Source organism: Mercenaria mercenaria, chromosome 5, assembly GCF_021730395.1.
Source record: "Mercenaria mercenaria strain notata chromosome 5, MADL_Memer_1, whole genome shotgun sequence".
NCBI classification, from domain to species: domain Eukaryota; kingdom Metazoa; phylum Mollusca; class Bivalvia; order Venerida; family Veneridae; genus Mercenaria; species Mercenaria mercenaria.
Window position 1 is genome coordinate 83,397,743 of NC_069365.1, and position 15,323 is coordinate 83,413,065.

The 15,323-nt window shown below is 37.7% G+C and overlaps 3 protein-coding genes across 3 annotated transcripts in view; all 3 read left to right on the forward strand.

Moving 5' to 3' along the window:
* Window positions 1-15,323, forward strand: part of LOC128557185 (uncharacterized) — a 423,236-nt gene that overhangs the window by 10,483 nt on the left and 397,430 nt on the right. The window lies entirely within an intron of this gene.
* LOC128557390 (uncharacterized) lies at window positions 3,256-4,579 on the forward strand. The gene is made up of 2 exons (XM_053544725.1): window positions 3,256-4,198; window positions 4,266-4,579. Exons 1-2 carry the CDS (start codon window positions 3,256-3,258, stop codon window positions 4,577-4,579), a joined length of 1,257 nt encoding a protein of 418 aa, XP_053400700.1.
* The window catches only part of LOC123557789 (histone PARylation factor 1-like), a 50,986-nt gene continuing 49,538 nt past the window's right edge, over window positions 13,876-15,323 (forward strand). Inside the window, exon 1 of the mRNA XM_045349477.2 lies at window positions 13,876-14,026. Coding sequence (XP_045205412.2) covers window positions 13,922-14,026 — 105 coding nt within the window. The 5' untranslated portion in view covers window positions 13,876-13,921. The remainder of the gene's footprint in view (window positions 14,027-15,323) is intronic.

Genomic DNA, 15,323 nt, shown 5'->3' on the forward strand with positions numbered 1-15,323 from the left:
CTTGACCTTAGACCTAGGGATCTGGTTCTTGCGCACGACACTCCTTCTCATGATGATGAACAATTGTGCCAACTTTCATCAAAATCCCTCTATGCATGAAGAAGATATGCTCCGGACAAAGTCATTCTTGAATTTGACCTTTGACCTCCAAGTGTGACCTTGACCTTAGACCTAGGGACCTGGTTCTTGCGCATGACACTCCGTATCATGATGGTGAACAACTGTGCCAAGTTTCATCAAAATCCCTTCATGCATGTAGAAGATATGCTCCGGACAAGGTCTGTGGACGCCGCCCGCCCGCCCGCACGCCAGGGGCGTTCCCATAATACGTCCCGTTTTTCAAACGGGCGTATAAAAATACATAGTCTATTGGCATGCTGACTGGCTAACCAAAACTTGAACTGAAAATTGAAAAGATATAAAAATAAATAGCAACAAGAGGACTAAAAAGCAAGCAAAAAGGAAGCATGCAATAGGGCATCAAGATGAAATGTAACTGAGGATGGGAAATACAGGGGTAAATAACTAGTGGCACATTGAACATTTGCAGCTTGGGCCGACCCATGTCCGGATCAGCCTAACAAACTCCTTGTAGTTATCTACTTGGCGTATGTTGTTTGGCAGACTGTTCCAGACCTGGGTCGCCTCAAACCGGAAAGATCTCTTACCGTAGGTAGTTGTTCTTACGTTTGGGATTTCAACTGTGTTGCTGTACCTACAAGAGTATTTAGAGTTTTTGAAAGTGACTAAATCATGTAGATATCGTGGTGAGAGGTTGTACAAACATTTAAAAGTTTCAATGGGTAAAGTTTTTAATCTGCCAAGGTGTAGTGTTGGCATATTCACTCTTTTGAGGAGTTCACTGTATGATGAGTCAAAATCATTAAAGACGATCCTTAAGGCTCTATGCTGTAATTTTTCTAATTTATCTGTATTTGTTTTACTGCAGAAGTGCCAGATAACTGGACAATAGTTGAAAGTAGATCTTACAAAGGATTTGTATATAAGTAATTTGCATTCAAAGTTTAAGAATTTGCTTAGTCTTAGTATAACATTTAATTGGTTTGCGGCTTTTTGACACATTTTTTTTATCTGCTGATCAAAATTTAGGCTATAATCTAAATCAATACCTAGAAGTTTTACAGATTCTTCACATGTAATGTTGTTGCTTTCAATGGTAATAGCTGATAGTTTAGAATTTGTGTTTTTACCTATAGCTATGGCTTGAAATTTCTCTGGATTTGCTTGCATTTGGTTAAATTCAAACCATTTTATTAATTGTTCACTGTCTTGTTCTAAAGTAGTTTTTAAAATTTCTAGGTTCGGATGGTTGAAAGAAAGGGTATTGTCATCGGCGTAATTATAAAGGTTTGATTTTTCCACAAAATAAAATATATCATTTATAAAGATGTTGAAGATTAGCGGTCCGAGTATCGAACCTTGGGGAACACCTTTAATGGTCTCGAGCCAAGAACTGTGGGTTGGACCAATTTTTACTCTTTGTTTTCTGTTTTTAAGATAGCTATTTATTAGGCTGCATGCATCTTTTGATAAGCCATATGCTTCCAGTTTTGCTATGATACGGTCATGTGGGAGACAGTCGAAGGCCTTGGATAGATCCATCAGTACTGCTGCTACGTACTCGTTTCTATCCAGTGCCTCCTTCCAGTCTTCCACAAGTCGTAATAGAGTTGTCTGACAACCATATTTTCTTCGGAAGGCGCTAAGGAAGTCATGAAATATTTGTTCAAAATGTTCACTTAGTTGTTCATTAATAATTTTCTCAAATATTTTGGACATAGTAGGAAGTATACTTACAGGACGGTAGTTTTTAAGAGTAAATGGGTCGTCTTTTTGAAAATTGGTGTAACCTGGGCTGCCTTAAGACTATTTGGAAAATCATTTGTTTTTATCATGGTGTTAACTATATTACTGATGGGTTTTGAAATTGCATTAGCTGAGCATTTGAGTATTTTAGGTGGTATTGCATCATATCATGTAGCCTTTTTTGGGTCGACAGATTTTAAGTGTTTTTCTATATTCTCAGGTTTTACTTCACTGAAATTAAATTTGGACGGGTTTGGGATGTTATTGTGAATTTCCTGAATACTTCTATGGGTGTCATCTATTTTAAAGTTTGAGTTTATACCAATATTTTTTGCAATATTTACATAAAAATCATTGAATAATTCACATACTTTTGATTGATCTGATATAAGTGTGTCGTTTTCTTTTATGATAATGTCATTACTGTTTTTATTTATGGATTTCTTTGACAGAAAAGGTTTGACTGTAGGCCAGAAGTCCTTAGACTTTGGTCCACCGCCACACCTTTCCTCAAAGTATATTTTTATTGAGTCTCGCTTTATAGATGTTTTGCGGTTTCTTAATTTTCTGTAATTTTCCCAGTCTGTTGTACTTTTGGTTTTTAAATATCTATTGTGTGCTTGGCGTGTCTTGTAAATAATCTTTCTGTATTGTGAGTTCATGTATGGTGGTGGATCTTTTTTAGGGTATTTTGTTTTTATGGGTGCGTGTTCATTGAGGATGTCTACAAACATGGTGTTGTGTGCCCAATATATATCATCTACGTCATCAAAAATGTGTGCTATGTGAAATGGAGCTTGAAGTAGGTCGTTTTTAATTGCTGTTTCGTCAAAGTTTTTGTAACTACGGAAGATTACTTTTTGTTTAGGAACTGTTTTTACTTGTTCCTTGAGGCTAGTGAAAATCATACTATGGCAGTCACTTATACTTGAATTTATTATAGTAGTATTACAAAGTAAAGTTGGCGAGTTTGTTAAGATAAGGTCTATAATTGACGGGTTTTCAGTATTGGAATAACAAATTGGTGTTTTTATCATATTTTTTTAAGTTAAAAGTGTCTAAAAGATTTTCTACTGGTTTGCCTTTATCTGATTTCATATCATAATTCATGTCTCCAATCGTGATAATATGATCAAAATTTATAAATAATTTATCCAGCATATTTGTCATTTCTGTATCAAAAATTACATTTGATTGTGATGGTGGTCTATAAACAAATAGGACCCCCCATTTTCTTTTTTGGAGATTAAATTCAAAGCATAAGCACTCCAAAGCGATGATGAAAACCTTGAACATCCAAGTTTTCTAGAAAATGGAAATGAATTTCTACTCATCCATAAAAGCAAACAGAAGAGACAGGATATTCCACTCAAAGTTGCCCTCATGAATTGCCAATCTATAGCTGGAAAGAAAACATCTCTTAACAATATGTGCACCAGCACGGGCTCCGAAATCATCATCGGTACAGAATCCTGGCTCAACTCATCACATCTGAGTACTGAGATCTTCCCAGAAAATTACACTGTCTACCGACGAGACCGTAATAAAGGTAGAGGTGGCGGGGTTTTCATCCTGGTTGAAAAGAAGTACCAAAGCATGGAACCAGAGGAACTTTCAATTGGAGTCGACTGCGAGATGTTATGGGTCCAACTTACTGTCAAGGGAGCTAGCCATCTCTATGTTGGTGCTTTTTACCGCCCACCCAACATGGACCAACCGGAGTATCAGTCACACCTAAACACATGTCTATCAAGGATCCCAGCAGGAGCACACATCTGGCTCGGAGGGGACTTCAACCTTGGTGATATCGACTGGGGAAACAACAGCGTTAATCCATCAGCATCTAAACCTGTCCTTTGTAATCAATTACTTGAAATCACTGAAAACTACTATCTTGAACAACAAGTAACAGAACCAACAAGAGTTACTGAACACTCGTCTAACATCTTAGATTTATTCTTCTCCAACAACAGCTCATTTATCAATACAACTAAAGTCATTCCAGGAATTTCGGACCATGAGGCAGTCTACGTGGAAGCTAGTCTACGACCCCACAAGACACCCCCACTCAAGAGAAAAGTCTTCACATACAACAAGGCTAATTACAAGGGCCTCAGAGAGGAGCTATGCGAGCTACATGAAGACTTGTCCAATATTCCTAATGCTTCAGCTGATGTGCTTTGGACAAAATTCAAGAAGAAATTAACATCCTTGATGAACAAGTATATCCCAACAAAGATCCTCAAGGAGGGGTTCAAGCGAAAGCCATGGATCGACCGTAAGGTGAGGGCTTCCATGAGGAGAAAGGCAAAGCTGTACACCAGAATGAAGAAAACTGGTCAGGACAAAGATATCAACAGATACAGACAATGTAAGAGTACCACTCAGAAACTTGAACGAGAAACTTATCAAAATTATGTGAACAATCCTGATTGAAGTTGACGACCCTGATGAAACTAAACCTTCAAAACAAAAGAAATTTTGGAACTACATTAAATCTTTACGGAAAGACAACACTGGTATTTCACCGCTCAAGGATAATGGAAGACTGTTCAACTCAGCGAGAGACAAGGCCAACATACTGAACCGACAATACAAGTCAGTTTTCACAGATGAAACCGGCGGCGAGATCCCCAGTCCTACGGGTACACCTTACCCGGACATGGACAAGATCGAGTTACAAGAGGAAGGCATCCTGAAGCTCCTCAAGAATATGAACCCCAAGAAAGCTTCAGGTCGACATATCAGCTAGGATATTGAAGGACTGTGCTGAAGACTTGGCCCCGATCTTGACCCTGATCTTTCAACGCTCCATCAGCGAAGGAAATGTACCACGGGACTGGCGACAAGCCAGTGTCACAGCCATATACAAGAAGGGTGCTAGGCAAGATCCTGCAAATTACCGTCCTGTGTCCCTAACAAGTTTATGTTGCAAGCTGCTTGAGCATGTCATTGTCAGCCAGACACTCAAGCACCTAGACAAGCACGCCATCCTTCACGACTGTCAGCATGGGTTCAGAGCAAGAAGGAGTTGCGAAACTCAACTACTAACTCTAGTGCATGAGCTTGCTGAGTCGCTCGACCAACAGGATTCAAACGGACTTGATCATATTGGATTTTAGCAAGGCGTTTGATCGCGTGCCACACCAGCGCCTCTTAAGGAAAGTGCAACATTATGGAATCAGAGGTAACACATTAGATTGGATCTCGTCATTTTTACATGGTAGAACACAGAGAGTCTTGGTTCATGGTCAGCGTTCAGAAGAGGTCCCTGTCGTTAGCGGTGTCCCCCAGGGTTCGGTATTAGGTCCTCTCCTTTTCCTAATATTCATCAACGACCTTCCGGAGGGATTACTATCAAGTGTACGACTCTTCGCGGACGACTGCATTCTCTATCGCCAGATCCGATCCGACCTTGATCGCCAACTTCTTCAAGCAGATCTTGATGCACTAGCCAAGTGGGAAGCTACATGGGGTATGGACTTTCACCCGCAAAAGTGCAGTGTTTTACGTGTAACAAGGGCAAGAACCAAGATCATTTCAACTAACTACATACTGAAAGGAATCCAACTATCCAGTGAAAAAACATCTAAGTACCTTGGTGTGGACCTTAACTCTGAACTTTCATGGAAACCACATATCGACCGAGTGACCAAGAAAGCAAACAACATGCTCGGCTTTCTGCGGCGCAACCTACGGAACACCTCTAGAGAAACCAAGACCAGCGCTTATATCTCCCTGGTACGTTCTAACCTAGAGTATTGCTGCACAGTATGGAGTCCACACGCAGTATCACATAAACGTCAAGAGGAAATGGTACAACGGCGCGCAGCACGCTTTACCACTAACAGGTACCATAACACCAGCAGTGTCACCTGCATGTTGGAAGAGCTACAATGGGAAACACTCGAATCACGCCGCCAGAAACACCAACTGACAATGCTCTACCGCATAGTAAACCACCTCGTTGACATAGATGGTAACAAATATCTGACTCCGAGAAAGGTCATGCCACGACACAAGCATGGAAAGGGTTTCTTGCCACACCCTACATCTACAGACAGTCTCAAGTTTAGCTTTTTCCCACATACTATACCGCTATGGAATGATCTACCAGCAGCTGTTGCTGAGGCCCCCTCTTTGGCATCTTTTAAGAGCGGGCTATCCAACCTGACCTTCTAAGGGGACACCCTTCCCAGTCACAAATTAGGTGTTCATATGATGGACTCGAGCTATGTCGGCCGGGCCTTGGGCCCTGGTACCGCCTCGGAAGCCGAATTGGTCGTGTCCTGATGGACCTGAAAAGTGACTGGGTATACTTCTTCACAGTTCTATCTTTTGACTATTTGCATCAAATCTTGACCGGGACTCAAACTTCTAGCTTTCACTATTTACAGTTTTCTCACACTTTCTCTTTCCTTGCGCACCGTCAAAGAAATGTCAAGTCTGACAGTTTGGCGTAATGATGTAGATGTAGATGTAGTTGCTATCTGCCATTTTCTCTGACAAGCTCACAGACTCCGACAGAAAGTTATACATATTATTTTGTATTTCTACGTCAAAGTAAAATATGTTAATTGTTATGGTACTTGCAACAGTGACATGAAGTATTAAGAGAGACTCAACGGCGGAGTTATATCTTTATTCCGTCCCCAAAGCCTGCCACAAACTTACATTTTACGCAGAACATGCTATATATAGTAACGATTTTGTTCACGAGATGAATATATTACCTACAGCAATTTATGATATCTATTTCATTTCTTCTACTTTAAAGATTAAATTTTGTGTTAGAATGTGAATAACTAACGATTATGCCTGTTTTCAGACGTGACTGAGTTGAACGTAATATATACAGACTGAAATAAAAGTGATAATTACGTCATGAGTTGAACTAAATGAAAACAAACTGCTATACCCATCTAAAGTGAAGTGTTTCTACATTTGCAACATCTGGCACTAATTAATAGGACAGAAAGGAAGTTGATAAACGGACCACATATACATTTGTGCACATTGCCTATAATCTCCTAACTAGGTCACCAGTAAAACGTAAACAAATTCATATCAATATATATTATGAATATTATATTAAATGTATTCAAACTATTGGTTGAACACCACATAATTAGACTCTCTGTTGAACTGGTTCTCCCATTTTCTGAGACAGTCTGAAATGTGTCGTTGTTGAAGGGGAAAAGTCTTACCAAACTTTTATAGGCTCTGGAGTTTGTCCAGGTAAAGGTAAGGTTTACTTTATGCCGCATGTAATCAACAGGTAACGTGAGATAAAAAGCTCTTGTGCGACAAAATAGGTATCCGGTATTTGTCTGGGCTTTTTAAATAATTTTACCCATTAAAATACTGAATGCCAAGCTAGGCAGCTACCAGTAGCATTTTTCACGTCTTTGGTATGACACGGCCAGGGACTGAACCCAACCCCACCTCCTGCACTCAAAGAGAACACTCTACCATGAGCTTCTGAGGTAGTCCCTAGCTGTTCCTCTGTTCCGGCAACGATCAGCCCAAAAAAGTGAATAAAATCTGAAAAAAGACCTTTTGGAAGCACAGAATGCAACTAAGCAAAATAATAGCAGACTCGGTTTGATTGAGTCTGTTTCTGAGAGGTAATGGAAAGTGCAACACCTCTCACGCCCCCTAGTACCGGCTAAAGCGGTCCAGGAATTCCATATAGTAGATATTTAATGGACTCCATGGTCCAAAATGACCAGAAAATATAATAAAAAACAAAGACAAATATCAAATAGGGAATGCCACGTATCAAAAACGCAGCCTCCCCAAAACGAAAACACAGCACGCAGACGCGCACACCACAAACACACACATACACGCGCACACACACAAAGCCAACACACCAGGACAAAACGAACAAACAAAGGAACACAGTGGGGCACCGCCTTGGAACGGTCAGTGGCAAAATCACCACTGGGGAGCTTAAACCGGTTTATGGTGCGCACCCAACCTCACTCTTACCCCCACCATGTTCCAAAGACACGGGACAGTGTAAATAAAAGTAATCCCCTCCAGGTGAATCTCTAACACACGTAATGGAAATAAAAAGGCATGGCATGTAAAACACAAAAATGCTCATGTATAAATATATAAAAAGCAAACCTTTAGAACCAAAACCGCATGTACTCAATGCCTTTTCAGAAGACAAAGCAACAAGAGAAACACCCTTAAGGGCCCGACGAAACAGGCCAGAAGACAGTTATCAAAACAGTTCTGTCCTGGTAGGATTTAAAAACTGCTTATCAGAGAGTCCTCCCCCTCTTCCGTCAGACACAATCAGAGGGAAGCGTAGTGTCCAACTGTAAAAGGGTTGAACACTAAACATGCGGTATGTCTCAAAACAGTTGGGTCGTAACCTCTTTTAATAAAACGTTTTATAATTTTACCAAATACATTTGGAAAATTACCATGACCCAAGATCTTACGAAGTTTGTAAACTACATCTCCATAAAAACACTGAATCGAAGTACGGGGAGACATTTTTCGACTGCCACACGGCACTAAAAGATTGCTGTTGTGATAGTTAATAAAATCTGCATAGCACAGAATGCAACCAAGCAAAATAATAGCAGACTCGGTTTCATTGAGTCCATTTAATTAGGAGAGGTAATGGAAAGTGCAACACTAAGAGAAGTCCCAAATGAGGATGTTTGCCCATGACTCTCATAAATTATAGAACGATAATGTGTCTACATCCCTGTAAATGATAATCAGAAAAGAGAAACAAATAGAACAACATCATATAAACAAGTGTTACGACAAGACCTTGAAAACCTCCAACAGAGAAAATAAATTCGACGAAAAAAGAGTTCATGAGCTCTAAAAACAAGTCAAGTTATTTCTATCGTATCAACAATTCCTTCCCTAATCAAGTTCCAGAAAACTCTTACCTTGGTATCACTCTCTCGGTAAATATATCAAATAGAACACACACAATAATAGCACTACCAAAACGTAAACTCATGATTTCAAAGTAATTTTAGACGCTGTCCAAATATTTCAGGAAAAAGACAACATATATGACCCTCCTCAGGTTAAAACTAGAATATGGAAATGTAGTGTGGGAATCCCACCACCAAGGTGATACTTGCCGTCTGGAACGAATCCAACGCATAGCAGCACGTTCCATCACTATAGGGACTACCACTCCAGATAGGAATTCTGAGAGATGCTGGGCTGCCTGTGATTTTCCACTGTTCTATTTTACATCAGCTCGACCATAGGCTTAAGCTTAATTTTATTACAGTATACATGAATGCGCTCAATGATCCCAAAAGGAGTAGAAAATATAACAACACAGAGTCCAAGAACGAGGAGAAGTTTAAGAGCCGCAGACTGTTGTTGTGAGAGTTTATAAAATCAGTGAAAAGATCATTTGGAAGCATAGAATGCAACCAAGCAAAGAATAGCAGACTCTATTTGTTGAATATTTATCCTTGTTTTTGTTTTGTTTTTTGACTGAATCTGTTCATGAGAGTTTATGAGATGTCCAACACCCCTCACGGCCCTAGCATGGGCTCAAGTGGAATTCTAATACATTTATATTGGAATTGAAAAGATTTTACTCTGTCCGAACGATATCAACATTTCGTTTTTAAGGTGGTTAACAACATTTAAGCAACACTTTTTTTTACATTTTTCAATTTTTATAATATCTGTTTATCTATTTACTGAACAAAACGACCCGTTTCATAGAATTAGACCACCATAAGAATTGTATGTTTTACTAGTATATTTTACAATATTTTATAAATGTACCAACCCCCACTGCCTTTCACGTACCGTTTGAAATATATGTATTTAAAAAAACTCACTTTATCTTGGATGGGCAATCAGCATGGAAAAATTCAAGTTTTACAGATACATCGAGTAAAAATCTAACATAAATTCTAATACGCTTGTCTCTGTTAAAACACTCTTATGCTAGAATGACGTCACGTTAACGTGCGGTGACGTCAAAGTTTTTGTTGCGACCAAGGAAGAGCGCTTCTATATTTTATCTACTGTTTAGATTAAGGGAAAATTAGAATCGAAATAATTTATTTCAAAAGAGTATTTTAACAATATTTATACGCTCGGGCGGTAATACGTCTTACAAATAATTTCACTCGGGCTGCGCCCCGTGCAATTATTACGCCCGACGTATAACCGCCCATCATGCATAAATAGTGTTAAAACACTCTTTTGCTATTAATTATTTCTTAATCAAAACACTCGGTGAACACTATAGTTAATAAGTTCTATTGTTTAATTTCATTCAGAATACATGTAAATTATCATCCAGAAATAAAACCATTGTCATGTGACAACCTAAATAAATCAGCATCACTAATGCTAAATTATTATTTAAAACATAATCCTTTTATCTCTAATTGCAGCAGTTATAATTTAGTATACCATTCAATTTTCATTCTTTTTGAAGTGCTGCATTCAATATAGAAAATCTCCTGATTGGATTAACGCCTATTGATGTATAATGTGTCCCTTTTATAACATATCATCTCCCCCGATTTGATTATCTTGCATACATTACTTGTATATTTGAACATCTTTTGATTTGCTCACCAATATTTCATGTAGCTATAAAATGTATGTTGTTTAATGCCGAAATAAAACATACTGCCTATTTACATTTTACATTTTACGTTTTCCATGTGTATATCCCTTTAATGTCCTATGTAGCATATCTGCTACACTAAACATTCTATCAATAAAATAATTATTTCACTAAAAATTAATAATCTGATCAGCTTTGTGCGTTCACAAAACAGGATTTAATAACAAGAAACAACATTGACTTACCAGCTTTATTTCAATTGACGTCACTTGTGACGGCAAAATGACTGCCTCCTGTCAAAACATTTTGTGACGTTACACATAGAAATATTTTCAGTATATATTCTTTCCATGTGAGATGATGAGTTTAGAATTCGCATCAGTTCATTGTATTAGCATTGACTTTAATCATTTGTGTGATACGAATATTTCTGTTAAAGTTGGCTATTCACAAAAGCGGCTTTTATTCATGCGTTTTATATATGCTGTGAAATCATTAATTTTTTGGGGGGACTAATTTTCGTCGATTTCGTGGTTGGGTCAGTCCACGAAATTTAATCCAAACGAACAAGTCAAATTTCTATTCATTTTATGTTTAAAAGTTGAAATATTGTATTGGCCGATTTATCTTCTGTTGAATCTGTTCATAGGTTTTACTCTGTAAGCCACAAAAAGTGTTTAATTAACAAAATATGTCTGTTACTGTTTATAAATCATATTTTTGGTACAAGTTACGGTCTTACATTCCGGAATATAAATTTGACATGGAATTTTAGGGAGATATTTTTATTTCTTTGTATGTTTCATATCTGTTACATTGGGTATATAAGATACACATATGAAGGGACAGTGGCATTCAATGTGGCAATTATATCTGATAATGATACTGATTATAATTAACCTAAGTGCTTGTGACATATCATTTAATATACAGTTATTGAATGGTGTGTTGTTCAACAGTCAAAACGATTGCCAGAGTTCTTCTTCTTCTTCTTTTTATAGTACAGATACTTATCATCTGGCATATACTCGTATTGGCGCTTGTGTGGTGTAAGAAACATTTACAAGTGCACAATTTGTTAAAATATACTACATAAGTAATTTAAAAAAAAAACAACCAGCTCTACAGACTGCACTTCCCTCTTGAAGCTGTCTGTTGAGGGGCAGTTTATCACTGTCTGGGGAAGGCTGTTCCATAACCTGATAGCGTCTGGGGGAAAACGACTTCCGGTACTTGAGGGTCCGGGCAAAAGGCACCAGAAATCTCATGTCATGACCTCTGACTGTGGTCGATGGGATGAGTTTGTAGTTTGCACATCCACTAATCCAAGGACAACCCTGTACATCATGGTGACCTTTGTCTGTGCTCTCCGTTCCTTGAGTGAATGCCACTAAAGATGATGGAGCATAGAGGTGACGCTGTTGGTTCGACTGTGGTCAGGGAAGACCATCCGTGCTGACCTTCGCAGCACCATCTCCAGATTCCTTATATTTTCCTGTGTATGGGGATCTCGGATAACTACAGCGTATTCCATAAGTGGTTTCACTAGGGTCATATAACAAAGTTCTTTTGTTTTCTTTGGGCACTGATGCAAATTTCTCTGAGTAAATGATCTGGTATTGTTTGCTTTAATTGTAATAATATTAATATGATGGTTCCAGTTGAGAGTCTTATGAATGTTGATGCCTAAATACTTTGCAGAGTTTACTTCTTCTAACATGTGGTCACGGCTGGTATATAGATTTCTGATTGGTTTCCGTTTTTGGTGACGTACATTATTTGGAATTTCTAAGGGTGAAATTCCATCAGCCAACCCTTTTTCCAGTTTCCAGATCCCTTTGCAATGCTTGTACATCTTCCACTGACCTTAAATTAATCCTATGGCAGAGCACACAGTCATCAGCGAATAATCTAGCTGTTGATCCTGTGGAGATGTAACTAGGTCGGTCATTAATGGAAAGAAGGAACAGCAGAGACATATCATGCATATATAAGTTCCGAAGTACGTACCAAGCGCCAATTATTACTTATTAGCCCAGTAAACATGTGATTTCTATAGACCAGTCACATAACACAAACTATGTCCCTGAAACTATATATATAAGAAACTATGTAACAATACAACTGGGTGGTTAAATATACAATCAGTTCGCGATAGATGCGCAGAAATACGAGGACATGAGTGCAACGCAAAATAAGATGGAACAATTCTCTGAATCATCTGGATAAAGAACTCTAATTAAATGATACAACAGAATCTATTTTACTTTTGGCAAATTGGCCAGGTCAAAATCTTAAAACAAAGGTAAGTCTCAAAACTGAATGCCCTCTTTACCTTCAAAATGATATTAAATGTGGATTTTGTGTTGTGGTGCTCTGGAATGGACACTTTAAAAGCGTCTGACAAGCATTTATTCAGCTAAACTTAACGGTATAAGTGTTCTGAAGTCGGTGAGATGCGGTACTGCAAATGTCGATTGCTAGTTATAGGTGCAAATGTCAAAATACAGAGGCCTAATTCAGCAAGGAATACTGAAAAAAAAAACAATCGATGGACAGGTAGAGTTTTGTTAAGTAGAATAGGTAGGAAAGAGGTTTGTGTGCAAGGCAATGTGAGTTGTTGAACTCCTGCTTTCCCCCCAACTTTCTGCCACCAGGCCAAATGTGGTAATAGTTTGGAAAATTGGTCCATATTTTCGCATGGCTAGGTATATATACACTACATACGTAGCCTTATAAATGGATGACATTGTTAATGGATCTTACAAAAAATTAATACTATAAGCTTTATTTCTTTCAAATCTCTGTTTTAGTTAATTTCTGCTGAATCAAGGCAAGACGGTCTCTGACTGGCTTACTAAAACTGGCATCTGCTACGATAATTGCCTTGATCTTACAGTAAGATCAAAGACAGTCACAATTATAAATAAAGATACACAAAGAGAGAAACAAGGACACACAAAGACATGTTGCAAAGTCAGTCACAAAGACACACAAAGGCGTGCAAAGATTGTCACAAAGACAGACACAAAGTCACACAAAGACAGTCACAGAGATGCACAAAGGCGTTCAAAGTTGAGATTCAGCACAATTTTTCAAAATCTTCATTAAATATATCGATATTATTTTCATTTTATAATAAACACACTTTAAATTCACTATTTAAACATTAATATACCAATACACTTTCAAACATATGTCTTTGTGTCTGTCTTTGTATGTCTTTGCATGTTTTTGTGAGTCTTTGCGTGTCTTTGCATGAGTATGAGAACAATGTTCTAAAATTCAAAGATTAATCAAGCAAGTTTTGACTAGTTATTATTATAATCAATTTGTCTTCAATTCTTTCTCTTTGACGCCACTGATTTTAATGTAAATGTGCTTTAAAATGCTAAAACACTTATAAAAAATACATATTTTATTACAATCTCCTTGTTTTCTGATATTTTGTAAATGTGACAAATAGCTTGTCCCATTGTTTTGTGCTCTTCACAAAGGAGAACAATGGCATCGAATGAGAAACCACTGTGCAAATTTGGCGAAAAATGTTACCGAAAAAACCCACAACATCTGAAGCAGTTCCGACACCCAAAGCGGGATAACGAAGAGGTTGCTGACCGTTAATACAATAAACATGACACGCAGCATTTAACTATAAGCAATCGACTTATATTTTCCCGCCATTTTACAGGTCCCAGAAAAGTCACAAATTAGCTATATAGCTAAATCTAGCTATATATAGCTAGAAGTAGCTATAAAACCAATACCAGTAATGCAAAATATGTGAAAACAAGATGCAAAATGGTCATAATTACGTCCAAAAGGTTTAGAAGATGAAAGACAATAACACAAATCCAAGATCTTTGTAGTCACATTTTCAATAACTGTGGCAGTATTTTGCGATAAATCATCACTGAATTTTTCACTTGTGATAATCATCGTAGTATAAGACAAATTTATAAATGACTAATCGCAGAAATTTGTAACATGTATTGAAACTGAAACTGCATAGATCTCCATTCTTTTTTATTGTCTTCTGTCTCATAAACCATTTGAATGGGATAATAATTATTTTACATTTAATATACTCATATGTTAAACAATTGTTATTGGTTTTATAGCTATTTCTAGCTGTATATAGCTAGATTTAGCTATATAGCTAATTTGTGACTTTTCTGGGACCTGTTTTAGTGTAAAGTAATAAAAAATTGGGAGTTTATGCCTCTCCGCCTCTGCCAAATACCAGCCAGTATTTTTAGGATTTTAAAACCTACTAAATACAGGGCCCTCTCTACATTTTGGGGGATTGGGGCCGGGGCCCTTGGAGGGGGGAATTTCGCGTCGTTTTCAAGGGAGGGGGGAATTCATTTTGGAGATATCACATCTGATCATAACCCCTTAAATTAAGGTCAATTGAGTATTACAGATATCAAACTAATGTGAATATATCTGAAGTATTGTACAGAACATAATCTATTGAAAACAGGCAACTTTTATTTTCTTTTATTAAATCAGTTATGTGACATCCAATTGAGGTTCACATGTCGTCATTATCGGTAGCACTAGCAGTATCGACGGACATTGTCTCAGCAGCAGCCGGAACAGGGTTCCTTCATCGTATCTACCTGATTGTGCATGTCTGGCCCTGATGAAACAGCGGTGTCCGTGACAGTAGTTTTTTTTTTTTTTGAGAGCATGCTGCTTAAAAAGCAAATCTATTTTTGCGCATTTCGCCCCTGTTGCATCCGTGATCTTTTTACGGTATAAAGTAATACTAGGTAATTAATAGCTACTACAACCAAGAACATGTTACAGCATAATAACAATTTCTGTTTCAAGTCATATAATCTCATATTGTAAATAAATTTTTATCAAAATTCATTTTAATTTGATGAGGTTTTTCTTC